Here is an 18,101-nt window from a genome sequence, read left to right as displayed (position 1 = left end):
ACATCCAGAGTTACCACTTTGTACGATTCCTCCACAAAGAACCTTTCACATTGAGTCTATAAAAATGGTGCCCAGGAGTTATGTCACATGTCTATAGTATTGTATTAACCAAGAGGAGGAAGAGGAGAATGAATATCAGTGAATCTGCAGCTTGCTGTGGCATCTAATGAATCAGTGCACAAAACACAACTCTATGCTATGAATTTTTACAAAGTGCACATCCCATTTAACCACCACCCATGTCGAGAAGTGGTATGCCAGCAGACTCACTTATGCCCCTGATCCCCATTACCAAGAGAATCATGATTTGGACCTCTCTGGCCTTGGTTTTTCCTGCTTTTGAACTTTATATAAAACAGAATCATACCATAATACTCTTTGGTGTTTACCTTCATTCATGTTGTTGCATACGGCAGTGCATAGTTTGTTCTTTTCCTTTGGCATTTAGTATTCCATTGTGTGATTATATCAAAATAAGTTTATCTGTTGTATTATTGATGGACATTTGTTTCTAATTCAGGGCTTTAACAAGTAATGCTATTGAAGACATTCTTGTACCTGTCTTTTGTTGAAATATGTAGACTTTTTTCTTGTATGTATGCCTACAAATACCATTGCTGGATCATAGGTGATACACATATTTAACCTTAGGAGAAAGTGCCAAGCAGTTTTCCAAAGTGATTGGATGATTTGCCTTTGTTAGTATTGTATGAGAATTTCTGTCATTCCAAATCATCGCCAGCCCTTGGTGTTGCCATTGAAAAAAAAAAAAAAAGTTATACTGTATGAATGTGTAGTGGTATTTCCTTTGGTTTTAAGTAGAATTTTTTATTGCCAATGATTTGAGTACCTTTTTAAATGTCTATTATCCATGTAAATATTTCCATTTCTGTGAGGTACCTGTTCAGATCCTCTCCCATGATTCTCAGCCTCTCACCAGGGAGAAAATATGGCTCTCAGAATGTCCCAGCACCTCTTTGTGGTTCCTTTCTCTCTTGGATTTTGGCCCTTTGAGTCCTGGTTGCCTTCATAGCTCTCCAAAGCCTTTGCACAGATGGCTTTTGTGGAGCTTTGGTCTAACTACAAGCTACTCTATCATAGGAGGAAGCAGAAATCCTCCTGCTGAATTTTTCTGAATAATAATATGTTCTTAAAAACCAAATAAGTGGATTGTTCTAATTTACAATCACATTTAAAGACCATAATGGAAGTGGAAGCATTTTTGAAGCTGCTAATTTTAGGTATTTCCATTTTCTCAGTGTTTGGTTGGATAATCTATCTTCTGATTAGTGCTCTGTGTGAATAACTACTACTACTTCAGCATGCTAACCTTAGGGCTCTCTCCTTGTTCTTGAAGTAGACTGTGACCTTTCCTATGTTGATATCATGGCTCCTAAAAAGGGAGGCCTCGTAATTTTGAAATATCTGCAGTCCCTTTGTAAGAGCTACATATTGAGACCCTTTGATAGTTTTTAACAGAAACAACTTTTTAAGTTTACACCAAAAGAATAACAAATTGTAGTAGGGAAGAGTATTTCTGGAGAAACTTTCTTCTGGAAACACAACCTGTAGATTCTTTTGCTTAATTGTCTTAGATTTTGTCCTCAAGCAGTATCTCAAGCAGTTGATTCAAAAATCCAAATACATCCTGTATTTCTCTTGGGTTGTTAGTTATTTTTCAAAAGTAATTGTCAACACTTACGTGGTGGCAAATCCCAGAACACAGTAGTACGTAATGGATACCTGCTTCCACTCACTAGTCAGAGCAACATCTGTGAGCCTACAGCATGATCATCAGGCCCAGCTGGATTAGGGTGCTGACTAGGAACTATTTCAAGAGTTAGAGTGGCACCTGGGTGGCTCAGTCAGTCAAGCATCTGCCTTCAGCTTAGGTTATGATCCTAGGGTGCTGGGATCAAGCCCTGCATCAGGCTCCCTGTTCAGCGAGCATCTGCTTCTGCCTTTCTCTCTCCCTCTGCCTCTCCCCTTGCTTGTGCTCACACACATATATTCTCTTTCTCAAATAAATGAAATCTTTAAAAAAAAGAGTTAGTTAGAAACTGTGTGTGAAGAACGATATTTAACCAGAAATTATAAAAGGAAAAGACAGACTCTGTTCTTCCCAAAAGGTTTCAGAATATTGAGTATCTTTCTCATGTTGACTTATATGATGAGCCTTTAGTAGAATTCACTCCATTTGCTTAGATTTAGCAAACGTTGTAGAGTATCTGTTTACGTGTATAACCTGTGCTATTTATGGAGGATACAAAAATGAAGATAATCTTTGCTCTTCCAGCTTTAACATGAGAGTGGCATAGGACAGAGACTGTGGCATGGTGCTGTTTTAAGATTAAGTCCTAGTGCACAAGGTGCTACTGATAGTGCAGAAGAGCTTTCGTGAAGATATATGCTGAGAGTTTTAGTTTTGAAATTACTATATTAGTTCAAATTACCCAAGGTTAGAAGAGCAATGAAACTAGGAACTGGGGAGTCCGTTAATCCCTCAGTCCCAACTCTAAGGAAAAAAATGCTCTCTGCACAGATGCAAAGAGAGTGCAGCTCAAGGCAAACCACAGATTTTTGCCTGTTGACAGATACTGACTAAAGAACAATCTTGCCCTGATTTAGGGTGAATTAAAAGGAAAAACCAACATTGTGTTTATGACAGAATACTGTAGGACCTGACAGAAAATAGCATGTGAAAGACCTTCTAGACAATAAATCAATACAATTAATAAACTTAGGATTCAGAAAAAAATTGTGGAAAATTGTTATCTTCAGTAGAAGGTGGTGATATATGGTCCAAATAAACCAGAAGAAAAGGCAACAAAATAAGTGTTAAAGAAAAGAGGATGGGAGGGCAAAGAAGGGAATCGGATCTGGAAAGCTGTGAGATGAGATGGAGCACCAGCTTCTGTGGAGCACAGGGAGGGCAGGGAAATTTACCTGGAGAAACTGATGCCCAAGCAATCACCTGGTAAACTTGTAGGAATTAGTCAGGGGAAGAGTAGAGTGGAAGCGACAACTCTAAGCAATAGGTGTGTGAAGAGTCCAGGAAGTAAAAAGGATGTGCATTTAGGTCACGAGAAATAGTTGTATGGCTGGACCATGGAGAGTGAGGGTAGAGACAGAGAGTGACGGTGCATTCAGATAAACTGGTGGGAAAGAAACTTGTCAAAATACTATATTGATTAAAATAAAAAACAAGTCAGAAATGGATGTTTCCAGTCACAGTTCATGCAGTCATAATTGTATGGGATTCATTTAAAATGCATTTTCAGGAAAGTTAGTCAGTTTTCAGCATTCGGTTATTTTTAAAAATCCAATTGCAACCACCAATGCCTACTTTTCTTTGATATTAGACTGCATTTCCTTGCCATAGTGTGATCCAACTTTGCTATCATGACTGAAGCTGTTGCATGGAGTGTGCCCTACTCTTTACAGGTGCACAAAGCTGATGTTTAAGCTTCAATCTTGCAGAAAAATGATTCGTGGAAGTAGAGATGATGAGTGAAATGCCATCTGCAGAAGGTTATGATATGACAGAAGGTTCTACAATCACTGATAATAATCATGGGTACTATTCATTATATTCAGACTCTGGAGTGTTTTATTCCTGCCATCTCAGTGCTTGACAGAGCTGGCCTGACCCCAGGGGCACCTACCATTCCTCAACTAGGTCCTTGTCTTCCTAGCTGGGAGCAGGGAAGTGGCCAAGGGCATCAAGCAACAGCTTTACATACATACACTTCACTCATCCATATTTCACCCAAACCCAGAACTTTAGGAATAGATGCCAAATAAGCAAAATTGGCTGGGAATGAAATAAAGAGAAGAAACTTGGAAAAGTCTGACAAATGGCCCCACAGTCTTAAAGATAGATAAAAACCTAAGCACTACTAAATACTGAGAGTGCATTAGAATCAGTAAGACCTTTGTTGACATCCAGGATCTTTTTTAAGATTTTATTTTATTTGGGGAGACAGAACGTAAAGACTGCTAGGGAGACAGAACGTAAAGACTGCTAACTCTGGGAAACGAACTAGGGGTGGTAGAAGGGGAGGAGGGCGGGGGGTGGGAGTGAATGGGTGACGGGCACTGGGGGTTATTCTGTATGTTAGTAAATTGAACACCAATAAAAAATAAATTAAAAAAAAATAAAAAAAAAGATTTTATTTTATTTGTTTGAGAGACTATGTGCACGAGCAGAGGTGGAGAGAGAATCATACTCCCCACTGAGCAGGGAGTGCAATGTGGGGCTGGATCCCAGAACTCTGGGATCATGACCTGAGAATGAAGGCAGATGCTTAACTGATTGAGCCACCCAGGCACCCCATATCCAGAGTTTTTCAACACTAGTTCAAGTAGATGCAAATAATGCAATAAGCAACATATTATGAATTTTGACATTTTAAAAAATATCCAATGGAGTCCAAATACAGTTTCAGGGGATGCTTGAGTTGCTCAGCGGTTTAGTGCCTGCATTTGGCTCAGGGCGTGGTCCTGGAGTCCTGGGATCAAGTCCCACATCGGGCTCCCTGCATGGAGCCTGCTTCTCCCTCTGCCTGTGTCTCTGCCTCTCTCTCTCTCATGAATAAATAAATAAAATCTTTAAAAAATATATAGTTTCAGGCAATTTGATTTCCCACCAGCATCCGTGTAAGCAGCACATGAATAGCTTTTTTTTTTTTTTAATAGACTTTATTTTCTGGAACAGTTTTCAGTTCATGGTAAAATTGAGAAAATTCTTATACACTCTCTGCACATACATTGCCTCTCCCACTATCAACATCCCCCACCACAGTGATGTATTTGTTACAGTCATTGAACCTTCATTGATACACCATTACCATCCAAGTCCATAGTTTACATTAAGGTGTGGTGTTGTACAATAAGCTTTTTTTTAACATTTGGGAAATTTTAATTGTTCCTCGTTTTTCCCCTTGAAATATTCCCATTCCATTTTCTCCACAAAGGTTTCTCCTACTGTAATGTATTTTTATGTTTATAATTCTCTAATTGATCTCTCTCATACTTCTTTTCGACAAACTGTTTATAAATTGATATGTAATCTTTTTAAAAAAGATTATATTTATTTATTCATGAGAGACACAGAGAGAGGCAGAGACATAGGCTGAGGGAGAAGCAGGCTTTCTGCCAGGAGCCCAATGTGGGACTCCATCCCAGGACCCTGGGATCACAACCCGAGCTGAAGGCAGATGCTCAACCACTGAGCCACGCATCCCGATACGTAATCTTTTATATCCTGTCATTGTAAGGCACATAAGTGTTAAAAAGTTACACAGTTGGTTAAAACAATTTCAAAACATTAAAGCTATAAATATTGATATTAAGCCTAAAAAGGAAAAATCTGGGGGGAAACATCTCTTAATGAGATAAATAGATGAAACATTTTTCCCCTCTGATTAGTCCTAGGATAAAGGGATGAATGTTCAGCATCAATTATATTGCTGTTTTTTATTTCTATAGAAGTTAAGTATTTTTTATAGATATCAGTGGTGAGAAACCTTGTTCACATAAATGAGTGGATAAGAACAGAAGAGCTTTGTGAGAGCAATCCCATCCTGTTTCTTGAATTCCTTCCAAGTTATCTGTCGCTGAAGAATCAAGGATGATTCTTTTCATAAACCACCTGACAGGATGATTGGGTGCTTTCCATCGTGTAGAAGCAGGGTTAGAAAGCATTTGACTTCCTTTTTTTTTTTAATAAATTAATTTTTTATTGGTGTTCAATTTACCAACATACAGAATAACACCCACTGCTCATCCCGTCAAGTGTCCCCCTCAGTGCCCGTCACCCATTCACCCCCCCCCTCCCCTTCCACCACCCCTAGTTCGTTTCCCAGAGTTAGGAGTCTTTATGTTCTGTCTCCCTTTCTGATATTTCCCACACATTTCTTCTCCCTTCCCTTATATTCCCCACCACCACCATTTATATTCCCCAAATGAATGAGAACATACACTGTCTGTCCTTCTCCGATTGACTTACTTCACTCAGCATAATACCCTCCAGTTCCATCCACTTCAAAGCAAATGGTGGGTATTTGTCATTTCTAATGGCTGAGGAATATTCCATTGTGTACATAGACCACATCTTCTTTATCCATTCATCTTTCGATGGACACCGAGGCTCCTTCCACAGTTTGGCTATTGTGGCCATTGCTGCTAGAAACATCGGGGTGCAGGTGTCCCGGCATTTCATTGCATCCGAATCTTTGGGGTAAATCCCCAACAGTGCAATTGCTGGGTCGTAGGGCAGGTCTATTTTTAACTCTTTGAGGAACCTCCACACAGTTTTCCAGAGTGGCTGCACCAGTTCACATTCCCACCAACAATGTAAGAGGGTTCCCCTTTCTCCACATCCTCTCCAACATTTGTGGTTTCCTGCCTTGTTAATTTTCCCCATTCTCACTGGTGTGAGGTGGTATCTCATTGTGGTTTTGATTTGTATTTCCCTGATGGCAAGTGATGCGGAGCATTTTCTCATTTTCTGCATGTTGGCCATGTCTATGTCTTCCTCTGTGAGATTTCTCTTCATGTCTTTTGCCCATTTCATGATTGGATTGTTTGTTTCTTTGGTGTTGAGTTTAATAAGTTCCAAAAAAGATTTGTTTTGAGTGGTGAGTCTTTCCCTCTCACAACACTCGTGTTTCAAGTTATCCCTTTGCTCAGAGCCTTTGAGCTTCCCACACAGGGCAGTGAGATTCTGTGTAGCTGTGAGGTGTACCTTTCTTGTGTGTGAAGTAGGGAAGGGGCCTTCCATTCACAGGCAGATCCGCTTTGGAGAAGAGTACACATTGAAGTTTAGGATGTGAAGACCGATGCCCTTAGAGTACCCTTAGAGGAGCTTCAGTACATTCCCCAAGGGGGACACAGTTTAAAGGTCCCCAGTCTTGAGTGATGGCTCAGGCTCCCCCACAGTTAACTGTCTCCCTGCTTCTGAATCTGTCACAATTCTTATAAAATAACAATCTGTGTCATTTTCATCTTCAACTATTAGGAGGCTCAAGGAGGGTGGGTACCATTGAACTTCTTGTCAACCACTTAGCTAATGATAGCCATTGAAGCATATATCATAACTGGGTGCCTCCAGCAGGAGGGTCTTCCAGTTCTTCGATCAGAGACAGCCTCCCTAAGGAAGCAATGTTTCTCATGTTCGCCAAGGGAATCAAGATGAGGGAGAGAGGCAGGAGGGGAGATTCTAAGCCATAGTGTAGGATTATTGAGGCCCAGAATCAAGCCCTGTTCAAGGAGTAGAAAGGCCCACTGAGGCTGCTGTGGAGAATGGGGACAACAGTGTGCAAGGCCAAGTTGATGGACCTGCCACACCGTGCTGAGGGTTTTCAGTTTCATGAACATGGCATTTTCTGTTCAAACTTGTCTTCTACAAAACTGCCTCTTTCTGGAAGGCAGTCTCATGGAGTGGCCAGACTGTGGATCCTAAAATCAGACAGGTGGGATTTGAATCCTGACTCCATTGCTTATTAGCTGTGGGCCCTGGAGCAAATCATCTAACTTCACCAAGTCTCTATTTTTTTTTTGTCTGAAAATGGAGATAATTTGTTTTTAGAAGTGTGTGGTGAGAATTAAAGGCTATCATCTACACAAAGTGTAATAATTATCATTATTTTAGTTTGCTTCATTGTAGAGAATAGTCTAGAGAAAAAAAAAGAAATGGAGGCAATTGGGAGGATGGTAGCAACTCTCCAGAAGGCATCTGCAGTGCTCTTGGATTAGGGTGATCACAGTGCAGCCAGGCCAGACTTGGTGTGGGACAGTGGTGCTCTATCTCAGAAGTTTGGAGCAGGGACTCAAAGAAGTGTGAATAGGAGTCTAACCTCAGGCTACCTGAAGTTGTTCAGGACAAATTAAGGGGATAAGGATTTAATCCCTAGCTTCCCCAGGATGTCAAGCATTTGCTCAAGAATGACCAGGAAATATTTCTTGAGCATCCCTGGAATAAAGCCAGGGAAGGAGACAGTAGGTGAGATGCAAGGCCAGGAGCTATCTGCTGGATGTAATAGGCAGAAGGAACAGAAGTATCTAGGAACTACTGTGAAAATAAAAGTAGTAACCAGCATTCTTCAGAAAGTGAAGTCCATGCAGAGCACAAATGAATGACATGGGGACATTCTGCTTGGCTGGGTGCCTGGGGGCATGAGGTCAGTAGTCAGTGAAGTACAGCCAGGATACTGTAGGCTGTGGAAGGGTGTTTAGCCCTGTATCCTAAGGACTGAGACAGAGTTGTCCAAGATGGGCACCTGTTCTAGCCCAGGGCCCAGGGTGTGTAGACTTTAAAGGATGTAAGCTCATGGGCAGGAAAATCCAGGATGAGGAAAAGGAGAGATTATGTTCTACTCATTAACAACTGTGGCTGCCCTATAGCTGAGAAAGTTTCCCAGAAAATTAAGCACCTTGTCAAAGAAGGTCTAAAGAAATTCTTTTATATTTCTATTTTGCATTTTAAGTAGCCCTGATGACTAGAAGAGAATAAAAGGATGGGTTGGTAATGTGGAATCCCACAGGGAGTGGAGGACAGGCATCTGTGCAAACTCCCAATATTTATTAGGGCCTGGGGCAATTGTAGATTGAAGGCTTATATACCGTATATCTGTATATTTAAAGTTCTAAATCAAATTAATAAGCAGTTAAATGTGTTCTGTCCTCCCACCTTATTGCCTTCATAATGACCTAAGAGTTTAGACTTAGTATTCTTAGATTTCTTTGAGTTCTGTGCAAGATGGTGTCTTGGAACTGCTCATGACCAACCCCTAGACTTCCCCCCTCCATCCATCCCATCCATCCTGAGCCATGGGAGCCTTGCATGCATGATGTGGATGTTCCAGCCCAGAGAGCAGGCTCCATACAACCCATCACTCCCTTGCAAAAAGCTGCCCCTCGGCCACCCTCTGGCCTAGGATGCACATGCTAGCAGTGCCATAAACCTGCAGGAGAATGAATATAGGGCAGAGTCTCCGGGCCATTTAGTCAGGGAATTCCAAGGTCCTGGGTGTGTGGAGTGTGGACTGAAATGTAGGGGGTCATTGGCTTCAGGTGGGCATATCCCATTGGCCCCATAGACTTGTCACCCTGTGAGTAGGGGAGTGTCTGGGTGAGTGTCAGAGCAGAGACCTTCTAAAGAGTGGAGTCAGGGCAGGGACCCCTCTTGCCCAAGGTGGTACTGCTTATTTTGGGTAAAGTAGTTTGGGACACCTTCTATCCTTTTTTTAAGATTTTAAAAATTTACTTATTGGTGAGAAAGCGCACGCAAGAGGGAGGAGTAGAGGGAGAGGGAGAAACACTCCATGCCAAGTGGGGAATCCAACATGGACCTCAGCCTCAGGACCCTGGGATCATGACCTGAGCCAAAGTATATCACTTCACCAACTTCACTGACTGAGCCATCCAGGAGCCTGGGGACACTTGCTATGCTAATAAAAGCAACTTTATTTAAAAAGCAGCTTAGTTTCTCAGTCTGGTTGTCATTAGAAAAGTTCCTCTTCTCAGTTGATTGGAAGCACAGGGTGGTCTGCTATTCCTAAATAAGTGCCAGCTGTTGAAATGGGAGTCAGCTCCTCAAGAGTTCTGTTTTCCCAGAGTGATGCTGAAACTTAAGTCCCACTATGCAAAGACCAGTGATGTTGCCTGAAACGAAAAGAGAGGTATAAGGACTGAGGAATATGTCTAGAGGTAGAGAAGCTCTCCAGTATTAACATTAGGCATTCTTGGGGCTCCTGGGTGGCTCAGTGGTTGAGTTTCTGCCTTCAGGTCAGGTTGTGATCCTGGGGTCCTGGTATTGAATCCCCCATCAGGCCCCTTTGGGGAGCCTGCTTCTTCCTCTGCCTATGCCTCTGCCTCTCTCTGTGTGTCTCTCATGAATACATAAGTAAAATCTTAAAAAAAAAAAATTAGCCATTCTTCTTGCTGGGAGCCTGAAAAATCTGTTTTTCAAAGAAGGTACTGGCAAATCAGTTAATATAAGGTTGCTTGCTTATTTAATTGCTTTGTATTTCTTTAATGACATACTTTATTTTGCTGACTTCAAAAATAACATTGACTTACTGTAAAGAAAAAAAAAGTTGAAAAACAGAAAAAATGAAATTTAAACTATCTGTAATCCTGCAACTCCAACAATTGCTGATATTTTAGGCAGTTTTCATCCCATCCTTTGTTGTGTTCCTTAACTGACATTTGGTAGTGGTTGTGGCTCAGTGTGGCTGTAGGAGTGAGGAACACAGAGAGAAACACAACCTCATTTTGCTTCTCAGGTGAAGAAGGGTACCAGCCGCTGAGGGAGAAAATGATCTCATGGCATCTTTCTGACATTCTTTTCCAACCTGCCTCTCCCACCAAGGTTTATCTTTGACCATCCAGGACCAGGTCTACAGGAGGAAGTCTTATAGTAATCACATTTTTGGTCTCCAATATGGCTTCCTATTTTAAAAGAAAGTCTAGCCTTGGCTTCAGTGCCCTAGATCTAATCACCAGCCAGTGTGGGCATGTGCATCTGTCAGCCTTGGATGCATTAAACCACCTCTGAATCCTCATGGCTTACAGCCACAGACATTTCCTCTCTCCTGGGTCTGCGGGTCATCATCCTTGGCCCCAGAATGTGAGTCAGACTCAGCTAGTTCACTTGTCTCTTACCATCCTCAGACCAGCAGCTCCCTGTGACACACTCTTCTCCTGGTGAACTCACAGCAAAGAATACAGGAGGATGGCATGGAAACACATGACACAACCTCTCAGGTCCTCTGCACAGTCAGTGCCCTATATCTTCCACCCATGTTCTGTTCACCAAAGCAAGTCATGTGGCTAAATCCAACATAAGTGGGGCAGGGACATGAGTCCCACCCATTGTGAGGGGAGGCATTGCTCAGTCACCTGATGACAGGCCTTGGAGTATATTTGGACAATATTTCAAACTTGGACCTCCTCTGGAAAGTCTTCCTTGACCATTCCAGCCTACAGGGATTTGTTTTCCTCTTTGAAAAGCTATAGAAATGGCTCATTTTGAGTTTATGTGCTGTCTATGTATCTTCCCATCTACAGACCCAAAGCCATCTGTTTATACATATCTTCTCGACATGACAGAAGAATATTCTCAGGAACCAGGGGTATTTTACGTGTATAAGATAATTTATTCATGGGCTGGTAACTGCTTGGTTTACTCTTTATTCCAAGAAGGTGATATTTAAAAAGTAATGTGTTTGCTTTGTTCCTTTCCTCTCCAGCTGCCCCCAAATCTTGTATTTTCAGCGGTGAGAAAAGGGAGCAAGCTGTAAGTGAAAGTTTCATTTCCCATTTTAAAGTTCTCTTATTGTTCAGCTCAGATCATCCAGTTTCCGTGGGTAACAGCTACTGAGTTAACTCTTGAGCTCTGCCTTTTGCTACAGAGCAGCCCAAATTGAGTTGGCTGACCTCACGACTGATAAAGTCATGATAAAGTTCTGACCTAAGGGCAGCCTGTGCATTCTAAGGACTACCCTCCCTGAACTCCCTGAACTCCAGCTCAGGTTTCCTTTGTGGGGGGTTTTTCCCCATTTCCCCCCACCCCATTTTCTTTAAAACAAAAACAGTATAGCACCATCACTTGGAGGGGGGGAAAAACGGATTCTGAAGCTGAAAAAGTGAGAGGGGTCTCAGAGAAAATCTCAGAAGAAGACACAGCTACAGATCCCGACCCTTTGGGAAATCCTTATAAAAAGAGGCTCTTCCTAGCCTCCAGTACTGGGCATGTGTTCTAGACAATGGAATTTAACAACTAAATGGTGTCCTTTGCTAGTGTTTTCTGTCTCATGTTTATTTCCTCATTGATTGTGCATTAGGGGAAGAAGGGAAGAAGATTTTTCATCTGCCTAAGTGACACCATAGGACTTGGTAAACCCTTAGTAGGCACTTGATTGACAGATGCCATATGCTATGGTTCCCACTTTATTTCCTATAGGTGTATAGTCTGTCTCCAGCAAGACCATGATGGTTCCCTGCAGTGGCTAGCATGGTGAAGAACATTTATTGATCTGCTCTTTTAATATTTTATTTAGAATTTTTACTTGAATAACAAAGGAAGAAAAGAAGGAAAGGAAACAAATGAGAAAATGAATGCTAAGAACAAGGAATCCTTACTTGAGGTAGGTTTATTTTTGCAGAGTAGAAGAAAAGAGAAAGCTGTTAACTGTATCTATTTTTAAATTATTTGCTTCTTGGAACAATGGGAGATTCTTAGACACACTGAAATATTACCTTGGGGTTTTAAAATCAAATTATTACTAAATTATAGCTATTTAGATAATTAAACTGGTTCTTTGAGTCAGTTTAAAATATGGCTTTAGACTGTATTTTACTCTCATGAAGTTGGATTAGTAATTCTTGACTAAAACACTTTTAAACCCACATAAAATTAATCTCTTAACATTCTATATTTTTCATTACTTAAGTAATGAAAAAGCTCCATACGAGTCAGATGTAAGGATTTCCAAACCTACTTTACAATGAATTCTAAGATGCTCTTCTGGAAGCCACGTGTGGTAGGAAGTATGAGCTTTGGAGATAGGAAACCTGACACAAGGTCTGGGTCTGCCATTGAGGTTCATAATTATTGGATAGGTCCAGGAACCTCAGTCTCCTGGATTGTACTGAATTATTACAACTATCCAGGGAGGTCATGGAAGCCCTGTGTCGATTACTGTGCACATGTTTGTGATTATCATTCTAGGGACATGTTCAGTTGATGGTTGATTATTTTTGAAACTCTTAGTGAGTTTTCACAATAGTATGCTAAAAATCAGGGCTCTGTTCCCAGCATATAATGCAGAGGAGTGCAGAGATCACAGGTCACAGGTGGCCATGCTGGTCAACAGTGTGTTGACCTTTTCTAGAGTTAGTAGATTTGAGGCTTCTTCTGAAAACTTAGAAGACCTGGGGACACCTGGGCCTACAGTCACACCTGGAGCCAGTTTGCTGACATTGAAGAGCACCCTCTCTCATTCACCAAGGTCTGGCCAGGCTCCCACACAGGTTTCTCTCCCCACCACATTCTCCCAGCCCTATACCAGAGGGAGTAGGTGCCAGAACCTCCTGCCCCTCCCAAGGTCCTGAAAAAAATCTTACAAATTCTGCTTTCTGGGACCAAGAGCACAGTGTGTATTTCCCATGGAGGCCCAACAGTGGGAATGGGGACATTCTCTGCATTTACCAGACTCCAAGTTCAGTTGAGGAAGAGAAAGTACCAGGTGTCCCCAGCAGCAAGGAGATTCAGGTTCTGAGCGAACTTAGTAGTGATAGGGACTGACAGACATGGAAAGGGAGGGTGAAGTTTCCTAATACAGCCATTTGTTTATAATCAGTGCTTATATATCAGCTGTCTACACTGCCTGTTCCTTGATTTATACAATTGCCTGAATAGTTCTTGATATAGGACTTCAGCAGGGTATTAAAAGCTGGATGTGAAAGAAAAATACAAAGCATGTTATGCTATGAAAAATTGGCATTAGCCTGCTTTCTAATTTGGACCAAAAATCTGATTGAAGGGATTATATACAAGGCAGCTAGTGCTAGCTAAATTGGAGGGAAATGTGAACAAAAATGTATCCCATATCCACTATATATATACATTTGCTTGCAGGGTACAAAATTAAAAGTTATTCTACATTTATGAGATGGAATGAAAGGAGGTTGAGAGTTATAAAAAAAAGAAGCCCAAAATAAATGAGTATTTGAACTGGGAGACAAAAATGATGTATAATTATGCTACATTGCTTTTTAAAGGAAATTTACTAAGAATTATATAATTGTATGCATGTTGTGAGATTTGAAAATCTACACCTAGAAATTTTACCTTGTCCCCTACCTTTTCTCATACCATAGTATTAATAATTGCCTTCTTTATTCTTCAGTAAGAAAACTATCCAAAGAATAAATTAACTTACACATATTTATGTATGCATAGGATTATATATTCTATTTTTTTCTATTTACTAGTAGTGAAATAGTAATTTTTTTTACTTATAGAAAAAGGAATAATGTTTCTATTTAGCAATTTATAATAGCAGAAATAACCTTTATGGAATGCTTACTTTTATAGTATACCAAGATTATACTCATAACCTTTCTTATGAAGCTAAAGCTATTGTGACTCCATTTTTACAAGTAAAGGAGCTGAGATTTAGGATTTGCCCACAGTTGCAAAGCTAAGTGGTCAAGAAGCCTTGAAGTCTAACTCAAGAGCTGAGATTTAGCCACCATAATATCCTTCCTCTCTTTTGACAAGTAGTATGTGATGTAAGTATATGCATTCAGAGTTATAGACAAATGACTTTTAGCTTAAAGGCTAGTTTGCCACAGTCTGTTTAGATATGAACAAAAATGTGGTTTTTTTTCTTTCTTGTGCTCTCTATAATCGGATTTTCAATTTTCAGGAAAGTTTCTGCGGGACATCCATCATTGTACCAGAACTTGAAGGAGCTCTTTCTTTGAAAGAAGATGGAAAGAAAACCTGGAAAAGGCGCTATTTTCTTTTACGGGCTTCTGGAATTTATTATGTACCCAAAGGAAAGACTAAGGTCAGAAAGAAAAATAAAACGCTTTGTCAAAAAATCATTTTATGAAAATTAACCTAAGGAAATCTTCAGATCACAATCTAAATGCACTTTTTTGCTCTGAAATTCATGTTACTACAATGTTTGTGCAAATACATACCCTATTCGGACAGAATTGCAGAAGTCCTTTTGAATTTTTCCAAAGCTTTCTCCTGTAGGTGAAGAATTTTATCTGTTTTAAAGTCAGATTTCAAAAATTATAGCAGAAGCACTTTTCTTTTTTTTTTTTTTTTTTTTTTTCAGAAGCACTTTTCTAGAGATAATTTGTTACTTCATATATCTTTTTCTGAGGGTTTTTTTTTCCCCTGTATTTACTCTCTTGTTCTGTGGTAATTATAATAAACTTCTTTTATCTGCAATCATAAAAGTATAAGTGTTGACAGAGCTATATTAAGATTGTAGCCCTTATACTCTGAACATTTAAGTTGTTCTCTGAAGTGTGCTGTTTGCATTACCCTGCCTATTTTAGGACAGTATCTTAGATTAAACTTCTACTTGGTGATTTAGGATTATTGCCTCTGATCTATAAGCATACCTTAAATTATTCATCTTTGAAATGAATTTTAACTCTCATTCTGACCATTAGCTTTTTTTTCTAAGAGCTTTTTTTAGAGGCTTTGGGCATTTGCATCTTGTTTACCTTTAAAAGCTTTAGAATACCTCTCTCATCATCATATTATTTGAGGTACGCTGAAGCATTTTGCCTTCACTGCTGAATCCAGGGCACCACCAAATGGCATATGTACAAATTGCAGGCTGCTTCCTTTTATTTATTTATTTTTTAAGATTTCATTTATTTATTTTTGAGAGACAGAGAGGCAGAGACATAGAGGAAGATACAGGCTCCCTGCGGAGAGCCCGATGCAGGACTCAATCTCAGGACCCCGGGATTATGACCCGAGCCGAAGGCAGACACTCAACCACTGAGCATCCCCTCAGGCTGTTTCTAATAAGGCTTGACCCACATTCCCAAGCAGGTGAAGTCCTGGGAAATATCCAGGTCTGTTCCTCTAGTGAGAAGACTCTCTTACCGATCAGAATGCAGGAGAGGCATAACCAGTACTGCGTGGTTTATGTCAGCCTACTGCTCCTACTTAGTGTGAATCACAGAAAACTGACAGAGTGTTTCGGAAAACACACACACACACACACACAAAGTCTTTGACATTTACATGTAAATGAGATGATAAACCTATCCCAACACATTTAGTGATAAAATTATAACTGTTCTAGCTTTGGACAAGAGTACTTTACTCACTGCTACAGTTAACCTTGGAAGAGAGGAACAAGCCAGGAGTCAAGAAAAAGAACAAGAAGTAGAAATTTTTAAAAGAAGAGGCAGGGATCCCTGGGTGGCACAGCGGTTTAGCGCCTGCCTTTGGCCCAGGGTGTGATCCTGGAGACTCGGGATTGAATCCCATATCAGGCTCCTGGTGCATGGAGCCTGCTTCTCCCTCTGCCTCTCTCTCTCTCTCTCTCTCTCTTGCTCTCTGATGACTATCATAAATAAATTAATTAATTTAAAAAAAAAAAAGAAGAGGCAAAACTCGCTTTATTCACACTTGATGTGATCGTCTGCCACACAATATAAGACACTCAACTGAACGACTATTAGGACCAAATAAATTGTTTTCTTTTATACAAACAATATGCAAATGAAAACATAGTGCCAAATATTTCATGCATAGTAGGGAACAAAAAATACAAAATACCTAACAATAAACAGGAAATGTTCAAGACCAATGTGGTATAAAATATAAAATGCAATAAAAGAAGTGAACTAGAACTGAATAAATAAAAATTTATCATGCTGGTGGATGAAAAAATATTAATTCTCTCCCAAACTTTCTGTATGTTAAATCCCCCCAAAAATCTCAATAGGATAGTTTTTACTTGAAATTCACAGACTGATTCTAAAATTCCTCAGAGGGGTGGTATTTAATAAATAACATTGAAATAATTGTCTATCCATTTGGAAAAAGTAGTTTCCTACCTCATACCATGTTTCAAATTATTTTTTTTAAGATTTTATTTATTTATTCATGAGAGATACAGAGACATAGACAGAGGGGAGAAGTTGGCTCCTTCCAGGGAGCCCAATGTGGAACTCAGTCCTGGTATCACAACCTGAGCTGAAGGCAGATACTCAACCACTGAGCTACCTAGGTATCCTCCCATGTGCCAAATTAAATCCTAGATTGATTAGATATATTTACAAAAAGTATGAAATCTCCTTTTATCTATATTTTTTAAAATTCTCTGAGAAAATATAGGTTAATATTTTCATAATTCAGGGGTTGAAAAACCTTCAACAAGGCTAAAAACTCAAAATTATAATGGAGAAAATTGATAAATTTGACTTCGTGAAGTGTTTTTTTTAACTCTTTAAGGCCAAAGATACCAAACAATAAGTTAAAGACTATCTCTGGCATTAGAGAGTACATTCCAGCATGTATAACCCAATACAAATATTCATAAAATATAAAGACTTCAAAAAAAAAAAAAATATAAAGACTTCAACAAGTCAATAAGAAAAAAAAACATGCTCATAGAAAAACTGCAATGCTTATTGAGAATTTAATACTAAAAAAAATATCAGTAGCCAGTGAATAATTAAAAAGTTGCCCTTTCTTACCAGTAATCAGGGAAATGTAAATTAAAAAGTGAAATATTTCTTCCTACAAGATTGATAAAATGAACAATGTTGATAATATCCAGCTTTCAGCAGGAGTAAGAAAAATGGGCAATGTCAACACAAAATGTTGGAATGTAAGCTGGTACAGCTGATTTAACAAGATCTATTAATATAAAGGGGAATGCCCTTTCAAATGGCAGCTTCCACATTTCACAATCTACCCCCACGGAAATATTTGCTCATATGTACAGTATTTTTGCAAGAGCAAAATATTGCAATAACCTCTAGTCATCTTTGGTAGGAATGGTTAAATAAATCATTACGCCCACAGAGTGGAGTGCTCTGCAGCCATTACATGACTGTCTTGTATCCATCCATATGTCTGACATAGGGAGACCAAGATACTATGTTAAGAAAATAACAAGTTTCTGGAACACTATTTATAGTAAAATCTCATTCATATTTTTAAAATGGTATGTGGGTATGTATGTATGTGGGTATGTCTACACATACATATGTATATAAATGTTCACCCGAAAACATTTGGAAGAATACTTCAAAACAATGGTACTTTCAGAGAAAAGAGTAGAATTAGAAAAAAGGAGTGTGGAAGAAGTTTTCATTTTATTATATGTGTGTGTGTGTAAGCATAATTTTATAAGCAATGTAGTATATAAATCATTAATTTTTATATATAAAATTATGGTTTATACGTTCTATTTTTTCAATTTGAAAAAAAAACCCAAGACTTTGAAAATCCAGAAGAAAATATCTTCAAAGAAAAAAACTGTGCAACCATCTACAAAGGAGGCATTGTGCACTGAGAGGTAGCGTTTGCCCTCTCTCCT

At 39.5% G+C, this 18,101-nt stretch overlaps 1 protein-coding gene and 1 long non-coding RNA gene across 4 annotated transcripts in view; one reads left to right on the top strand and one right to left on the bottom strand.

The window, feature by feature from the left end:
* Positions 1 to 18,101, top strand: part of LOC112670290 (amyloid beta precursor protein binding family B member 1 interacting protein) — a 112,876-nt gene that overhangs the window by 65,058 nt on the left and 29,717 nt on the right. For all 3 annotated transcript variants that reach the window (XM_049096925.1, XM_035713443.2, XM_025463882.3), the window contains exons 8-9: positions 12,066 to 12,152; positions 14,439 to 14,582. In XM_049096925.1, coding sequence (XP_048952882.1) covers positions 12,066 to 12,152; positions 14,439 to 14,582 — 231 coding nt within the window. The remainder of the gene's footprint in view (positions 1 to 12,065; positions 12,153 to 14,438; positions 14,583 to 18,101) is intronic.
* LOC112670297 (uncharacterized) overlaps positions 9,449 to 18,101 on the bottom strand; it is a 31,562-nt gene continuing 22,909 nt past the window's right edge. Inside the window, exons 2-3 of the long non-coding RNA XR_003142862.3 lie at positions 14,719 to 14,770; positions 9,449 to 9,666 (exon numbers count right to left, since the gene is read on the bottom strand). This is a non-coding gene — a long non-coding RNA (uncharacterized LOC112670297). The remainder of the gene's footprint in view (positions 9,667 to 14,718; positions 14,771 to 18,101) is intronic.

The sequence above is a fragment of the Canis lupus genome, chromosome 2 (genome assembly GCF_003254725.2).
Source record: "Canis lupus dingo isolate Sandy chromosome 2, ASM325472v2, whole genome shotgun sequence".
Classification (NCBI taxonomy): domain Eukaryota; kingdom Metazoa; phylum Chordata; class Mammalia; order Carnivora; family Canidae; genus Canis; species Canis lupus.
Note: the sequence above shows the minus strand (reverse complement) of the source record. Positions and strands in the feature narration are given on the sequence as shown.